The following is a 15,460-nucleotide window of genomic DNA, read 5'->3' as shown; positions in this document are numbered from 1 at the left end:
AGAAGAAAACATAGGGGAAAACTTTATCACATTGGATTTGGCAATGATTTCTTGCATATAGCACCAAAAAATAGGCAACAAAAGCAACAAAAGAAAAAATGGATACATTGGACTACATCAAAATTTAAAACTTCTGTACATCAAATGACACTGTTAATAGTATGTTAAGGTAACTCAGGGAATGGGAGGAAATAGGTGAAAGTCATATAAGGGGTTGACATCTAGAATATATATAGAACTCCTGTAACTCAACAACAAAAAAGCAAATAGCCCAGTTAAAAAATGGTCAAATGACTTGAGTAGACATTTCTCCAAATAATATATACTAATAGCCAATAAGCACATGAAAGGGTGCTCAACATCCCTAATAATTAGGAAAGCGTAAATCAAAACCACAATGATATACTGCTATTTCACACCCATTAAGATGGTTGCTATTAGAAAAAAATAGAAAATAACAAGTGTTGATGAGAATGTGGAGGAATTGGGTGGGGCGTGATGGCACATGCCTGTAATCCCAGCACTTTCGGAGGCCGAGGTGGGCGGACCACCTGAGGTCAGGAGTTTGAGACCAGCTTGGTCACCATGGTGAAACCCTGTCTCTACTAAAAATACAAAAGTTAGCCAGGCATGATGGCGTGCACCTGTAATCCCAGCTACTCAGGAAGCTGAGGCAGGAGAATCACTTGAACCTGAGAGGCAGAGGTTGAAGTGAGCTGAGATCACGCCACTGCACTCCAGCCTGGGCGACAAGAGTGAAACTCCGTCTAAAAAAAAAAAAAAAAAAAAATGTGGAGAAACTGGAACCCTTGTGCACTGTTGGTGGGAATGTAAAATGGTGCAACCACTGTGGAAAACGGTATGGTTGTTCCTCAAAAACTTAAACATAGAATTATCCATATGATCCAGGAATTCCACCTCTGGGTATATTCACAAAGAATTGACAGCGGAGACTTGAAAAGCTATTTGAACACCCATGTTCATAGCAGCATTATTCACAATACCCAAAAGGTGATGGCAACCCAAGTGTCCATCGACAGATGAACGAATAAAGAAAATGTACACACACGATACAGCCTTAAAAGGAATGAAGTTCTGATACATGCTACAACATGGATGAACCTTGAAAGTAAACTCAGTTAAGTGAAATAAACTAATAACAACAACAAAAAAATACCGTGTAATTCCACGTATATGAGGCGCCTAAAGCAGTCAAATTCATAGAGATGGAAAGTAAAACGGTGGTTGCCAGGGGCCGCTGGGGAGAGGGGAGTGGGGAGTTATTGTTTTGTAGGTACAAAATTTCTGTTTTGCAAAACGAGAAGAGTTCTGGAGATGGATGGTGGTGATGGTTGCCCAACAATGTGAATGTCCTTAATGCCACTGAACTGTACACTTAAAAATGGTTAAAATGGTAATTTTTATATTATGTGTATCTTACCACATTTAATAATAACAATTTAAAGATATATCAAAAGAGGCAAATGTGCAGACATCTATCGAATAAATAAGTTATCAAAAACAGCAAAAAGGGACAGATAATAATAATAAAAAAAAGATAGTTTCTGTTTTTGAGGAGCCTACGAAAGCCACACATCACTGAGAAAGCCAGGAGAGCTGGGGCTTTCTCAGGGGTAGCCCTGGTGCAGCTCCCTTGCCTCGTCCAGTCCTGCTTTAGATGCTCGCTCCTTGGGTGAGGGCTGCAGATCCTTGTGGAAAGAGACAGAAAAACAGGAAGAGCTTGAATTGGAGGCCGCGCATCTCAGCGTGGCCTCCCGATCTCGCCTGGTGGAGAGCGCCCCCTGCCGGGAGATCCTAGCCTGGCACACTGAGAGTGGCAGGCCCCGCCGGAGGGGCCAGCGCAGGATCGGGGAGAATGGAGCTAGGCCAGTGCCTAGCACTGGGTTTATTTCCAATTTCCTGCTGGAGAGCAATGGTCAAACTACACAATCCGGCGGAGGTGAGTCCGCAGGCTCTGGAGGCCTCTGAGGCACAGACGAAGAAAGCGCCTGAATGTGGATCTGGGGTACGGAAGTTGCCGGTGGCTCTGGCCCTGTTCATGGGACTCAGTCAGCAGAAACGGTGGGTGTGACACACACCGGAGCCTCACCTGCCCTGTGGACTGCCCACACGCTCTCTCAGATCCCGGCCTGTGCACCTGGCCCTTCCCCAGCCTCCCAGGCAGAGGGTGCCACGGGGCTGAGGGCAGGCAACAAAGCCACTGGCCTCTGGCTCAGCACCCAGCTGCAGCCCTGTGGAACCTGGCCCACAGCCTCCCCATGACTTCACTGGCATCCAGGGTTTCTCGAAAGCGCTATGAGCCAAGTGGTACCCTTCCCCTCTGATGTGGCTGGGTTGGAGAGGGAGTCCTGGATGCAGCTGGAGGTCCCCTTCTGCTCACGGCTCCCTGGAGTCTGTGTCTGTGCATGCACACCATCACTCCTACTCCAGAAAGGACTTTCACGGATGTCCTCAGCTACCAAAAGTCACTCCAGGGAGTGATAAATTCCGTCCCTGGCAAGTGTGCCACACTCTGCCATGGGGCACCCCTTTGTCTCTGCACCAACTCTGTTGGTTTCTATTATCTTCTCTCCCTCTCTCCTTTTTTTTTTTTTTTGAGACAGAGTCTTGCTCTGTTGCCCAGGATGAAGTGCAGTGACATGATCTCAGGTCACTGCAACTTTCACCTCCTGGGATTCAAGTGATTCTCGTGCCTCAGCCTCCCAAGTAGCTGGGATTACAGGTGTGCACCACTATGCCCAACTAGTTTTTGTATTTTTAGTAGAGACGGGGTTTCTTCATGTTTGCCAGGCTGGTCTTGAACTCCTGGCCTCAAGTGTTCTGCCCGCCTCTACCTCCCAAGGTACTGGGATTACAGGTGCGAGCCACTGCACCTGGCTGGTTTCTATTATCTTCTTAGAAAGCCTGTTGGTCCTTTGTGCAGACTCCTTCATTCCCCCAGCCTCCAGCTCTGCCTTCTATTCCAAATGTGTGAATTTATAAGCATTACACAGTTTATTTTTCATATTGGGGAATGGGTGTGAATTAGTATGAAATCAAGCTGCAAGAGTACCAATACCAGGTCCATCTCTTACTAGTTTTGTGACCTTAGGTGACTTAGCCTCTCTAATTTTCGTTTTGTCTTATCAGTTAAATGGGAATAAGCATAGCACTTACCTTAGAGGACTGATGTGGGAATGAGGCAACATAATAGCTATATTGCATTTATCACTGTGCCTGACAGAGTGAATGTGTAACAAATGTTAACCTTTCTTGTCAGCAAATTTAAAACCTCACAGCATATTCTGCACTCATTAGGCCAGTCTGTTGGAGCTGAGGCCATGCCTTTTTCTCTCTGCGTTGGGAAAGCCATGCATTTTTGGTCATGAACCAGTCTTAGATTTAAGTCAATGTAAATTTGGCCTTTGCCGTGTTCTTAATGTCTTCTTTACATACCTAGGAAAAGTGAAGGAGAGGTGAGAAAGACAGAGTGGGGAGGAACCCGTGTCTGTGGGTTTGTGCTAGATGCCAACCTGGCTCTTCACATCTTCTGTCTCATCCAGTCAAGCAGCCACACTGAGCCCCCCAGCATGAGAACAGCTTCCACAGAGCAGGAGATTCTGGGTCTGAAATGAGGAGAGAGCTCCAGTCCCACCAGTGCCCTAGAGCATACCTCAGAATGCTCCTTTCTCCTGGTGGGATCCGTGGAGTCTGCCTGCTCTTCCAAGGATGCCTCAGCCTTTTAAGTAAGGCCTAGGGAGGGGCCCTGAAACTACCAGGACCTGAGGAGAAGCAGGATTCTCAGCGTGATTTCACACCACCCTAAGCCGCCGGGAATACTTGCTGCTCATTATCTCTCTATTGGAGTCTCATAGAACACATTGTGGGAAGTGCTATAGAATTCTAGGGACATAGTGGGCACCAAGTGAATATCAGTTATTTTAATTATTACTAAATTTATCTCCCTAACAGGAATTTACTATCTTACCATAATAAACTCTGCTTACATACTCATATAGGTGAATACACCTGCCCTAAGTCATCTCTACAGCAAGAGCAGAGGCCACATCTACCTCCAGGGTTATTGCCATTCTCACAAAGGTGAGGATAAGTCACCGTGGGGAACATTGCTTCTCTGCAGGCTGTGATACTTTCCAGGGCATATAAAGCCCATGAAGAACTGAGATGTTTGCTGAGAAGAGAGCATACCCACTGAAGACAGTGGAAAATGAAAAAATAACAGGAGTAGAAACTTCCCAATAGTGATATCAAACTATATTAGTTACTAATTGCTGTGTAACAAAGTATCAGCAAACCTAGCAGCCTAAAACAAAAAAAAATTATTTTAACAAAGACAGAGTCGGGAATAAGAAAACTGGCTTGGCTGGAGGGTTAGCTCAGGGTGTCTGATTAGGTTGTAGGAAAGATGTCAGCCAAGGTTTTAGTCATCTGAAGGCTTGACTGGAGCTGAAGGATCTGTTTCTAAGATTGCTCACTCAGACCATTGGCAGGAAACCACAGTTTCTCACCATGTGGGCCTCTATATAGGGGTGCTTGAATATCCTTATTAGATGGCAGCTGGCTTCATCCAGGTGAGTGTTCTAAGAGCAAGGAGGAAACTGCAATGCCTTTTATGACCTGGTCTCAGAAGTGACATGCTGCCATGTTCACCATGTAACATACTCATTAGAAAAAAGTCATTAAGTCCAGTCCATACTCAAGAGAAGGGCAGTTAAACTTCCTCTCTGTATCAGTCTGTTCTCACACTGCTAATAAAGACATACCTGAGACTGAGTAATTTGTAAAGGAAAGAGATTGAATTGACTCACAGTTCCACATGGCTGAGGTGGCATCACAATCATGATGGAAGATGAAGGAAGAGCAAAGTCACATCTTACATGGCAGGAGGGAAGAGAGCTTGTGTAGGGGAATGCCCCTTTATAAAACCATCAGATCTCATGAGACTTATTCACTAGAATGAGAATAGCACAGGAAAGACCTGCCCTGATGATTCAGTTACCTCCCACTGGGTCCCTTCCATGACATATGGGAATTATGGGAGCAACAACTCAAGATGAGCTTTGGGTGGGAACACAGCCAAACTATATCATTCCACCCCTGGCTCCTCGCAAATCACATGTCCTCACATTTCAAAACCAATCATGCCTTCCCAACAGTCCCCCAAAGTCTTAACGCATTTCAGCATTAACTCAAAATTCCACAGTCCAAAGTCTCATCTGAGACAAGGCAAGTCTCTTCTGCCTATGAGCTGTAAAATCAAAAGCAAGTTAGTTACTTCCTAAATACAATGGGAGTACAGGCATTTGGCAAATACAGCTATTCCAAATGGGAGAAATTGGCCAAAACAAAGGGGCTACAGGCCCCATGCAAGTTCAAAATCCAGCGGGGCAGTCAAATCTTAACGCTTCAAAATTACCTCCTTTGAGTCTCTGTCTCACATCCAGGTCATGCTTATGCAAGAGGTGGGTTCCCATAGTCTTTGGCAGCTCCACTCCTGTGACTTTGCAGGGTACAACCCTCCTCCTGGCTGCTTTCATGGGCTGACATTGTCTGTGGCTTTTCCAGGCACACAGCATAAACTGTTGGTGGATCTACCATTCTGGGATCTGGAGGACAGTGGCCCTCTTCTCACAGTTCCACTAGACAATGCCCCAGTGGGGACATTGTGTGGGGGCTCCCACCCCACATTTCCCTTCTGCACTGCCCTAGCAGAGGTTCTCCATGAGGGCTATGCCCATGCAGCACACCTCTGCTTGGACATTTAGACATTTCCAAACATCCTATGAAATCTAGGCGGAGGCTCCCAAACCTCAGTTCTTCACTTTTGTGCACCCACAGGCTCAACACCACATGGAAGCTGCCAAGGGTTGGGATTTACACCCTCTAAAGCCATGACCCAAGCTGTACCTTTGCCCTTTTTAGCCAAAGCTGGAGTGGCTGGGATGCAAGTCACCCCAAGTCCTGAGACTACACAAAGCCACAAGGCCCTGGGTCTGGCCCATGAAACCATTTTTTCCTCCTGGACCTCCAGGTCTGTGATGGTAGGGGCTTCTGTGAAGACCTCTGATATGCCCTGGAGACACTTTCCCCATTTTCTTGGTGAAAAACATTTGGCTCCTCTTTCCTTATGCAAATTTCTGCAGCCAGCTTGAATTTCTCTTCAGAAAATGGGTTTTTCTTATCTCATCTTCATGCTGCATGTTTTCCAAACTTTTATGCTCTGCTTCCCTTTTAAATGTAGCTTCCAATTCCAAACCATATATTTGTGAATACATAAAACTGAATGTTATCGGCACCCAAATCACCTCTTGAATACTTTGCTGCTTAGAAATTTCTTCTGCCAGATGCCCTAAATCATCTCTTTCAAGTTTGAAGTTCCACAGATTTCTAGGTCAGGGGTAAAATGCTGCCAGTCTCTTTGCTAAAGCATAACAAGAGTCACCTTTGCTTCAGTTCCCAACAAGTTCCTCATCTCCATCTGAGACCACCTCAGCCTGGACCTTATTGTCCATATCACTATCAGCATTTTGGTCAAAGCCATTCAGTGAGTCTCCAGGAAGTTCCAAACTTTCCCACATCCTCCTGTCTTCTTCTGAGCCCTCCAAACTGTTCCAACCTCTGCCTTTTACCCAGTTCCAAATTGCTGGGTAACAGGCGAAGTGTTAAAGTGCCGAAATGCCAATAGTGATGTCAAGGTGTGTTAGTTACCAATTGTTGTGTAACAAAGTATCAGCAAAGTTAGCAGCTTAAAACAAGAAAAAATTATTATTTAACAAAGGCTGAGAGTCAGGAATGAGAAAACTGGCTTGGCTGGAGGGTTTGGCTCAGGGTGTCTCATTAGGTTACAGGAAAGATGTCAGCCAGGGTTGCAGTCATCTGAAGGCTTGACTGGGGCTAGAGGATCTGCTTCTAAGATTGTGCATTCACAGACTGTTGGCAGGAAAAAATAGTTTCTCACCACGTGGGCCTCTCCATAGGGCTGCTTGAGTGTCCTTATCACATAGTGGCTGGCTTTGTCCAGGTGAGTGATCTAAGAGCTAGGAGGAAATTGCAATGCCTTTTATGATGCTGCCATGTTCATCATGTAACATAGCGCCCCACTCCCAGTATCAATTTACTATATCAGTCTGTTCTCATGCTGCTAATAACAACATAACCAAGACTGTGTAATTTATAAAGGAAAGAGGTTGAATTGACTTAGAGTTCCACATGGCTGGAGAGGCCTCACAATCATGGTGGAAGATGATGAAGGAAGAGCAAAGTCATGTCTTACATAGTGGCAGGCAAGAGAGCTTGTGCGGGGAAATTCCCCTGTATAAAACCATCAGATCTTGTGAGACTTATTCACTATCATGACACCAGCACAAGAAAGACCTGCCCCCATGATTCAATTACCTCCCACTGGGTTCCTTCCATGACACGTGGGAATTATAGAAGCTACAATTCAAGATGAAATTTGGGTGGGAACAGAGCCAAACCATATCACCTTCTTAAAGATGAAGTTTCCAAGAATTTATGGACATATTTTAAAATAGCCACACATGGTTTGCGAATTGGCAGCATTGTCTTTAGGTAGTGCCAAAATTTATTTTTCAGAAGTTCAAAACTTGACTCTCATACACACATATAGTGAGCATGTGTCAAATATTTACTATTTTTCATAAGTGAGGGAATCAGCAAGATTATAAAGCTGATTATCAAAAGATAATTCAGGGAATGGAGGCTTATACCGTCAGTCAAGAAATAAAGGCTGAAATAGGTTGGCTAAGTTACGTTTTTAAAGACAGCTTTATGACTTGTGAGGCAATAAAACTGCACCCTTTGGAGTTATCTTTTCTATCAGACAGGAATAATGTGTAATTTATCAATGTTCTCTTAGTTCATGGCTAATTTCACAGAGTCTGAGACCTAATTAGTAAGTCAAGCAAAGGGATAGGTCCAGAGAGAACTTATTGTTGGTGAGGCCTGTTTGATAATGTTTTCATATAATATTGACAGTATACACAGTCATCGTTTCATTTTACTTATTATTTATTTATTTATTGAGGCAGAGTCTAGCTCTCTCTGTCATCCAGGCTGGAGTACAGTGGCTCAATCTTGGCTCACTGCAACCTCCACCTCCCAGGTTCAAGCAATTCTCACACCTCAGCCTCCTGAGTAGCTTGGATTACAAATGTGCACCACCAACCCGGCTAATTTTTGTGTTTTCAGTAGAGATGGGGTTTTGCCATGTTGGCCAGGCTTGTCTCATTTCATCTTATTTCTACTGTCATTCCATTTGGTCAATTTGTAATTTAATAATTTTGTACAAGGCAGTTTCTACATTAATTTTATTTTTCTGAAAAGTGTCTATCATATTAGTGGCATTATGAAAATCGTAGATTATTTTCTGTGTTTTGAACAACTTGATATTTTATTTATTCTTGAACACTTGTAGGACCTCTTGGCTCATATGTCTGAATACCATTTCTTTAAAATGTACGCTTTAACATGTATACATATGTAACAAACCTGCACATTGTACACATGTATCCTAAAACTTAAAGTATAATAATAATAATAAAAGAAAAAAGAAAAATAAAACTTAAAAAAATAAAGTGTATGCTTTAACAATAAATTATTAATAAATAGTTATCTGTGTTATTCAAGATATAATTAAATTGTTTCTTGTGCACTGACCCTTACCTTTATTTCAGATCCATCACAGAGAGTGCATGGAGGTATTTAAACTGCATTAACTGTTTCACAATTAAGTATTATCTTATCAATTAGGTATTCAAGAAAGATCACTTACAGAATTATAGATGGCATGAGCTAGATTTTACTTTCTAAAGAAATAATCAGATACATGAGCAAAGATGTTAATACAAAGATGTTTGTCACAACATGGTTTTCAATAGCAAAAAAAGAGAGAAAAATATATAAAAGACAAATAACAGTGGATAGGTTTCAATAAATAATGTTACAGTGATACAGTTAAATACTATACAGCTATTCAAGCATGTCATTATTCATATTTAGTATGGAAAGATATTTTGCTATTTTGCTACATGAAAAAATGAGGTTGGAAAAAGTATAGGTTTTGTGAATCTGTTGTATGAAAGCCGTCTATAGTTACATGTGTATGTGTGTGGAGGAAAAAGTGTTGTCATTGGTTTTCTGATGATGCACTCAGAAGAGACAAGTATTCACATTTTTTCCTGTGGCTGATCTGGATTTTCAGGTTTTTCTACAATGAACATGTAGGCTGAACATTCCCTGAGCAGGAGAGTCCCACCTCTAATATCTCCTGTAGGCCTGGGAATGGCAGGCAGGAAAGACAGAGGAAGGAAGGAGGGAGAAGGGAAGGAGTGAAGGAAGGAGTGAAAAAGGTAAGGAAGAAAGGGAATAGGGGAGGAAGGGAGGAAATGGGAAGGGAAAGAAGGAAAGGAAGGAAAGAGGGAGGGAAGAAAGGAAGGGAAAAGGGAGGGAGTGAGTGAATGAAAGATGGAGAGAAGGAAGAAAGGGAGGGAGGCAGGGAGGAAAGAAAGTGGCGCTTCCCTTGAGCTGCCATGGGCACTGACTCTTAGGGTCTGAAAGCCCCTGAGATGCAAAAGCCTAGTGCTCACAAACAGCTGGAAAGCCTCAAGGAAGTTCTTCAATATTTCTGGAAGGAAACTGTCTCCAGAAGCTTCCCTCCCCACGACAGATAATGAGCAGCAAGTGTTTCTGGCGACTTAGGGTGATGTGAAATCACGCTGGGAATCCTGCTCCTCCTCAGGTCCTGGCAGTTTCAGGGCCCCTCCCTAGGCCTTACTTAAAAGGCTGAGGCATCCTTGGAGGAACAGGCAGACTCCACAGCTCCCGCCAGGAGAAAGGAACATTCTGAGGTATGCTCTGGGGCGCTGGTGGTACCGGAGCTCTCTCCTGACCCCAGACCCAGAGTCTGCTCCGTGGAGGCTGTTCACATGCTGGGGAGCTCGGTGCAGCTGCTTGCTCCCCAGACCCCAGCCAACTCAGCCTCTCTCTCCATGATTTTCTGTTGTTTATTCCAAAATAGGGGAGTCTACACCCTGTGGAGCTCAAGATGGTCCTGAGTGGGGCACTGTGCTTCCGGTGAGTGTATGAGGCCCTGGTTTGGTGGTGTCCTCCGGAGGAAGTGAGTTCTGGATAGACCCGTTGTCCAGCTCTGAGCAGGAGGGAGGAAGGGAGGGGCTGCCATTGCAGCTGGGAAATTGTGACCAGCACCTCACTGCTCTTAGAGTTTTCCCAGCCTTTTTCAAATAGGGGCAGGACTGGGGCAGGCCATCTCACAAGGGGTCCCTGATGCTGAGGGGGACAAGTGAACCTCCCAGTCTAGAGCTGCAGCCAAGTCTATCCAAGGTGGGAACGGGGGCCAGGATCCCTGCTCAGAGCTCCGCCATTGTCCCCCAGCACAGTGAATGGATGTAAGCTCACCCACTCTGTGCCCCTACCTCCCTGCTACTCTTTGGGGATAATAAAACAAAAACCATGACCATCAGTCAGTCTGTCCACCCACTGGCATGTACCAAGCCAGACACTCTGCCGTGTTCTGGGCTTTACAACAGAGGATGAGAGTGGTCCTTTCTCTCAGTCTAATAAAGCACTTCCCACGATGTGTTCTATGGGACTCGATTAGAGGAGTCCCACAGAGGCATCCAGGAGATGCTTTACACAGTGGAGCTCTCTGATCAAGTAAATGCAGGGAATTCTGCTTTCTACATCCTCTCATAAGAGAACCACAGCCCAGCTCAGCATATGAGTGACTCTGAGGTTTTCTGAAGTAAGGCAACTTGTTGAATCGTATTTAGCCATGCATCGACCCAATTTTTACACTGCATCCTTTTCCTCCATATAACTTTTGGAGAAACCCACTTTAGGATACATCTTCCACCTCATAGGATGCCAGGAAATCAACTGAGTTCAAAGATGAGAAACAACTTTGAAAAGTTAAATAAAAGAAATTTAAATTTAAAGAAACTCCTCACTTAGTAAGGAATATATGACCAAATAGAAATACATGTATCTTGAAGAATTGAAGAATCAGGCTTTAATCTGGAAGAGGACTGGATGTTATCCAACCCATCATCTTAGTGTAGCAATGGGGAGGCTCAGGCCCAGAGTGGGCGAGAGAGTTGTCTCCTGCGACTCAGCAGCATTGGAGGCAGAGATGGGGCAAGAACCTAGGGCTCTGACTCACCGTGCAGCTTCTCTTCCAACAGGAGATGGGTTGGGGCAGAAAAGGTTGAATAGGGTGAAGGAGCAAACCACAGACTCCAGTGGGAGACTGTGGGGTCATCCTCCTTGTAGGGCATGAGCACAGCAGGGCTGGGAGACAAGGCTGTGCTGTTACTTCTGGCACAGTAGGAAGAAAGAGAGACAAAATGCCTGAGATCAGGGGGTTCTCTGGACCCAGGGCATGCTGGAGTGTCCACCCTCCTCCTAATGTAGTCCTCACCCCTTCCTGATGTTTCAGAATGAAGGACTCGGCATTGAAGGTGCTTTATCTGCATAATAACCAGCTTCTAGCTGGAGGGCTGCATGCAGGGAAGGTCATTAAAGGTTGGTGATGAAACATGACCCACTTTCCTTGGTCTCTATACACTCTCAGGGGAGGGGGCCTGAAGAGGGCTTAGAATAGTCATACAGATTAGCATAGGCCTACAGAGCCCAGGCATTAGGGCAGCACAAACCAGGCTCTAAGCAAAGGCAAATAAAATACCACACCTCTCAGCAAAGTGAAGACACAGGCTCTGGGGCCACCTGAAGCTTCTATGCAGAAGTGGGAATGTTTTCCAAGAGGCTTGTCTTGTCATTCCCTTACAGGTAGATTTAGGTCAAGCATTGCATTCCCTGGGAGCCAGTAAGTACCAAGGAGAGAACTAACGTAGATTCTCTATACCTTTTTTCCCATATGGGAGTGGGTTTCTGCCTCTCCACCCTGGGTCCCCTCTGCTCTCTGAAGATCCTCGTCACTTAGAGTGGAGGGACCCAGAGAACAGGTGGCATTGTTGGACCTCCTGCTTGCTCACTCTGCCCCATGCACTGCAACAGGTCCCTCTCTAAAATAGTTTGCACCTGCCCACCTGGGGCACCCTTGCTGAGCACAGATGCCAGGTAGATCCTTCAGCTAGGCCATATGTGTATGTGTGTGCTTACTGGTGTATGTGTGTGTGCTTACTGGTGTATGTACGTGTGCACACAGGCATATATGTGTGAGCATATGTGTGCATGCATGTATCTGTGTGTAACCATGTATGTGTGAGTGCAGGTATGTATGTATGAGCATGTGTGTGTATATGTATATGTGTGCATGCATGTATCTGTGCATGTATGTATCTGATGTATGTGGGTGGTGAGGGGATGTACAGAGAGGAATGAGACCCTCTTTTGCTCTCAGCAACCTCACAGGGTGTAGAAAGTTGTCCAAACAATTCCAAAGGGGGGCTTATCAAGACAGGGTTCAGAAAAAGGCCTGAGACCCAAGGGGCATTAAAGGAGGGGGTTGAATCTATTTTGGGGTATAGAGGCTTGAAGATTTGACCCTGAACTAGAGGGTGGAGTGGAGGTGGTACAATGTGCTTCCATGCCTTGATGTCCACTCTGGGCCAGTGGACAGGAGAAGCCATGTCATGACAGCTGCTGAGAAGCCTCCCTTCTGCCCAGCCTGGGGGCAGGCCGTCTCACAGCAGTCCTGTGCCCTAGAGCCCAGGACAGGGGAAGAAGGAGGGAAAGGCATCCAGGGCCCTGCATCTGGCCTCTTTCCCACAGGTGAAGAGATCAGCGTGGTCCCCAATCGGTGGCTGGATGCCAGCCTGTCCCCCGTCATCCTGGGCGTCCAGGGTGGAAGCCAGTGCCTGTCATGTGGGGCGGGGCAGGAGCCGACTCTAACACTAGAGGTGAGACTTGGGGCATCCTCACTGGGGACTGAGACACAGATGCTGAGCCTACTGAAGCCGGCCAGCCCACAGCCCTGGTGCTGTGGGACACCCTAGCAGGATTCTGTTGATGGCAGCTTTGCCTCCTCCCTAAGGACCCTGCCCAGCCCTCCCTCTGCCCCTGCTTCTGCCCTCACCTGACCTACCCTCCTCTGCCGGCAGCCAGTGAACATCATGGAGCTCTATCTTGGTGCCAAGGAATCCAAGAGCTTCACCTTCTACCGGCGGGACATGGGGCTCACCTCCAGCTTCGAGTCGGCTGCCTACCCGGGCTGGTTCCTGTGCACGGTGCCTGAAGCCGATCAGCCTGTCAGACTCACCCAGCTTCCCGAGAATGGTGGCTGGAATGCCCCCATCACAGACTTCTACTTCCAGCAGTGTGACTAGGGCAACGTGCCCCCCAGAACTCCCTGGGCAGAGCCAGCTCGGGTGAGGGGTGAGTGGAGGAGACCCATGGCGGACAATCACTCTCTCTGCTCTCAGGACCCCCACGTCTGACTTAGTGGGCACCTGGCCACTTTGTCTTCTGGTTCCCAGTTTGGATAAATTCTGAGATTTGGAGCTCAGTCCACGGTCCTCCCCCACTGGATGGTGCTACTGCTGTGCAAACTTGTAAAAACCATGTGGGGTAAACTGGGAATAACATGAAAAGATTTCTGTGGGGGTGGGGTGGGGGAGTGGTGGGAATCATTCCTGCTTAATGGTAACTGACCAGTGTTACCCTGAGCCCCGCAGGCCAACCCATCCCCAGTTGAGCCTTATAGGGTCAGTAGCTCTCCACATGAAGTCCTGTCACTCACCACTGTGCAGGAGAGGGAGGTGGTCATAGAGTCAGGGATCTATGGCCCTTGTCCCAGCCCCACCCCCTTCCCTTTAATCCTGCCACTGTCATATGCTACCTTTCCTATCTCTTCCCTCATCATCTTGTTGTGGGCATGAGGAGGTGGTGATGTCAGAAGAAATGGCTCGAGCTCAGAAGATAAAAGATAAGTAGGGCATGCTGATCCTCTTTTAAAAACCCAAGATACAATCAAAATCCCAGATGCTGGTCTCTATTCCCATGAAAAAGTGCTCATGACATATTGAGAAGACCAACTTACAAAGTGGCATATATTGCAATTCATTTTAATTAAAAGATACCTATTTATATATTTCTTTATAGAAAAAAGTCTGGAAGAGTTTACTTCACTTGTAGCAATGTCAGGGTGGTGGCAGTATAGGTGATTTTTCTTTTAATTCTGTTAATTTATCTGTATTTCCTAATTTTTCTACAATGAAGATGAATTCCTTGTATAATAATAAGAAAAGAAATTAATCTTGAGGTAAGCAGGGTAGACATCATCTCTGATTGTCCTCAGCCTCCACTTCCCCGGAGTAAATTCAAATTGAATCGAGCTCTGCTGCTCTGGTTGGTTGTAGTAGTGACCAGGAAACAGATCTCAGCAAAGCCACTGAGGAGGAGGCTGTGATGAGTTTGTGTGGCTGGAATCTCTGGGTAAGGAACTTAAAGAACAAAAATCATCTGGTAATTCTTTCCTAGAAGGATCACAGCCCCTGGGATTCCAAGGCATTGGATCCAGTCTCTAAGAAGGCTGCTGTACTGGTTGAATTGTGTCCCCCTCAAATTCACATCCTTCTTGGAATCTCAGTCTGTGAGTTTATTTGGAGATAAGGTCTCTGCAGATGTAGTTAGTTAAGACAAGGTCATGCTGGATGAAGGTAGACCTAAATTCAATATGACTGGTTTCCTTGTATGAAAAGGAGAGGACACAGAGACAGAGGAGACGCGGGGAAGACTATGTAAAGATGAAGGCAGAGATCGGAGTTTTGCGGCCACAAGCTAAGAAACACCAAGGATTGTGGCAACCATCAGAAGCTTGGAAGAGGCAAAGAAGAATTCTTCCCTAGAGGCTTTAGAGGGATAACGGCTCTGCTGAAACCTTAATCTCAGACTTCCAGCCTCCTGAACGAAGAAAGAATAAATTTTGGCTGTTTTAAGCCACCAAGGATAATTGGTTACGGCAGCTCTAGGAAACTAATACAGCTGCTAAAATGATCCCTGTCTCCTCGTGTTTACATTCTGTGTGTGTCCCCTCCCACAATGTACCAAAGTTGTCTTTGTGACCAATAGAATATGGCAGAAGTGATGGCATGCCACTTCCAAGATTAGGTTATAAAAGACACTGCAGCTTCTACTTGAGCCCTCTCTCTCTGCCACCCACCGCCCCCAATCTATCTTGGCTCACTCGCTCTGGGGGAAGCTAGCTGCCATGCTATGAGCAGGCCTATAAAGAGACTTATGTGGTAAAAAATGAAGTCTCCTGCCCACAGCCACATTAGTGAACCTAGAAGCAGAGACTCTGTGAGATAATCAATGTTTGTTGTTTTAAGTTGCTCAGTTTTGGTCTAACTTGTTATGCAGCAATAGATAAATAATATGCAGAGAAAGAGAAACAAATGCATTTGTTTTATTATTGCAATTTTCTCCAATATTTTTTATT

At 45.6% G+C, this 15,460-nt stretch overlaps 1 protein-coding gene across 3 annotated transcripts; it reads left to right on the top strand.

Moving 5' to 3' along the window:
* The first annotated feature begins 6,774 nt into the window (after window positions 1-6,774).
* On the top strand, window positions 6,775-15,413 carry IL36RN (interleukin 36 receptor antagonist). 3 transcript variants are annotated; one of them, XM_003804499.4, is made up of 6 exons: window positions 6,775-7,042; window positions 9,245-9,392; window positions 10,061-10,116; window positions 11,498-11,583; window positions 12,793-12,920; window positions 13,122-15,413. In XM_003804499.4, the coding sequence occupies exons 3-6, from the start codon at window positions 10,088-10,090 to the stop codon at window positions 13,344-13,346; spliced, it is 468 nt and encodes a 155-aa protein (XP_003804547.3). In that variant the 5' UTR covers window positions 6,775-7,042; window positions 9,245-9,392; window positions 10,061-10,087; the 3' UTR covers window positions 13,347-15,413. The 3 variants fall into 3 exon arrangements, with proteins under 3 accessions (XP_003804547.3, XP_057157225.1, XP_057157224.1); XM_057301242.1 differs by lacking the exon at window positions 6,775-7,042 and having other exon boundaries at window positions 9,244-9,392; XM_057301241.2 differs by lacking the exons at window positions 6,775-7,042; window positions 9,245-9,392 and adding an exon at window positions 9,449-9,890.
* Window positions 15,414-15,460: the final 47 nt, after the last annotated feature.

Source organism: Pan paniscus, chromosome 12 (genome assembly GCF_029289425.2).
Source record: "Pan paniscus chromosome 12, NHGRI_mPanPan1-v2.0_pri, whole genome shotgun sequence".
NCBI classification, from domain to species: domain Eukaryota; kingdom Metazoa; phylum Chordata; class Mammalia; order Primates; family Hominidae; genus Pan; species Pan paniscus.
Note: the sequence above shows the minus strand (reverse complement) of the source record. Positions and strands in the feature narration are given on the sequence as shown.

Excerpts from the sequence above, each read along its gene's own strand:
- IL36RN (XM_003804499.4), top strand. The coding sequence starts at position 10,088 with ATGGTCCTGAGTGGGGCACTGTGCTTCCG. Across the intron at positions 10,117-11,497 it reads AGTGGGGCACTGTGCTTCCG|AATGAAGGACTCGGCATTGA; the intron begins GTGAGTGTATGA and ends CTGATGTTTCAG. Across the intron at positions 11,584-12,792 it reads TGCAGGGAAGGTCATTAAAG|GTGAAGAGATCAGCGTGGTC; the intron begins GTTGGTGATGAA and ends TCTTTCCCACAG.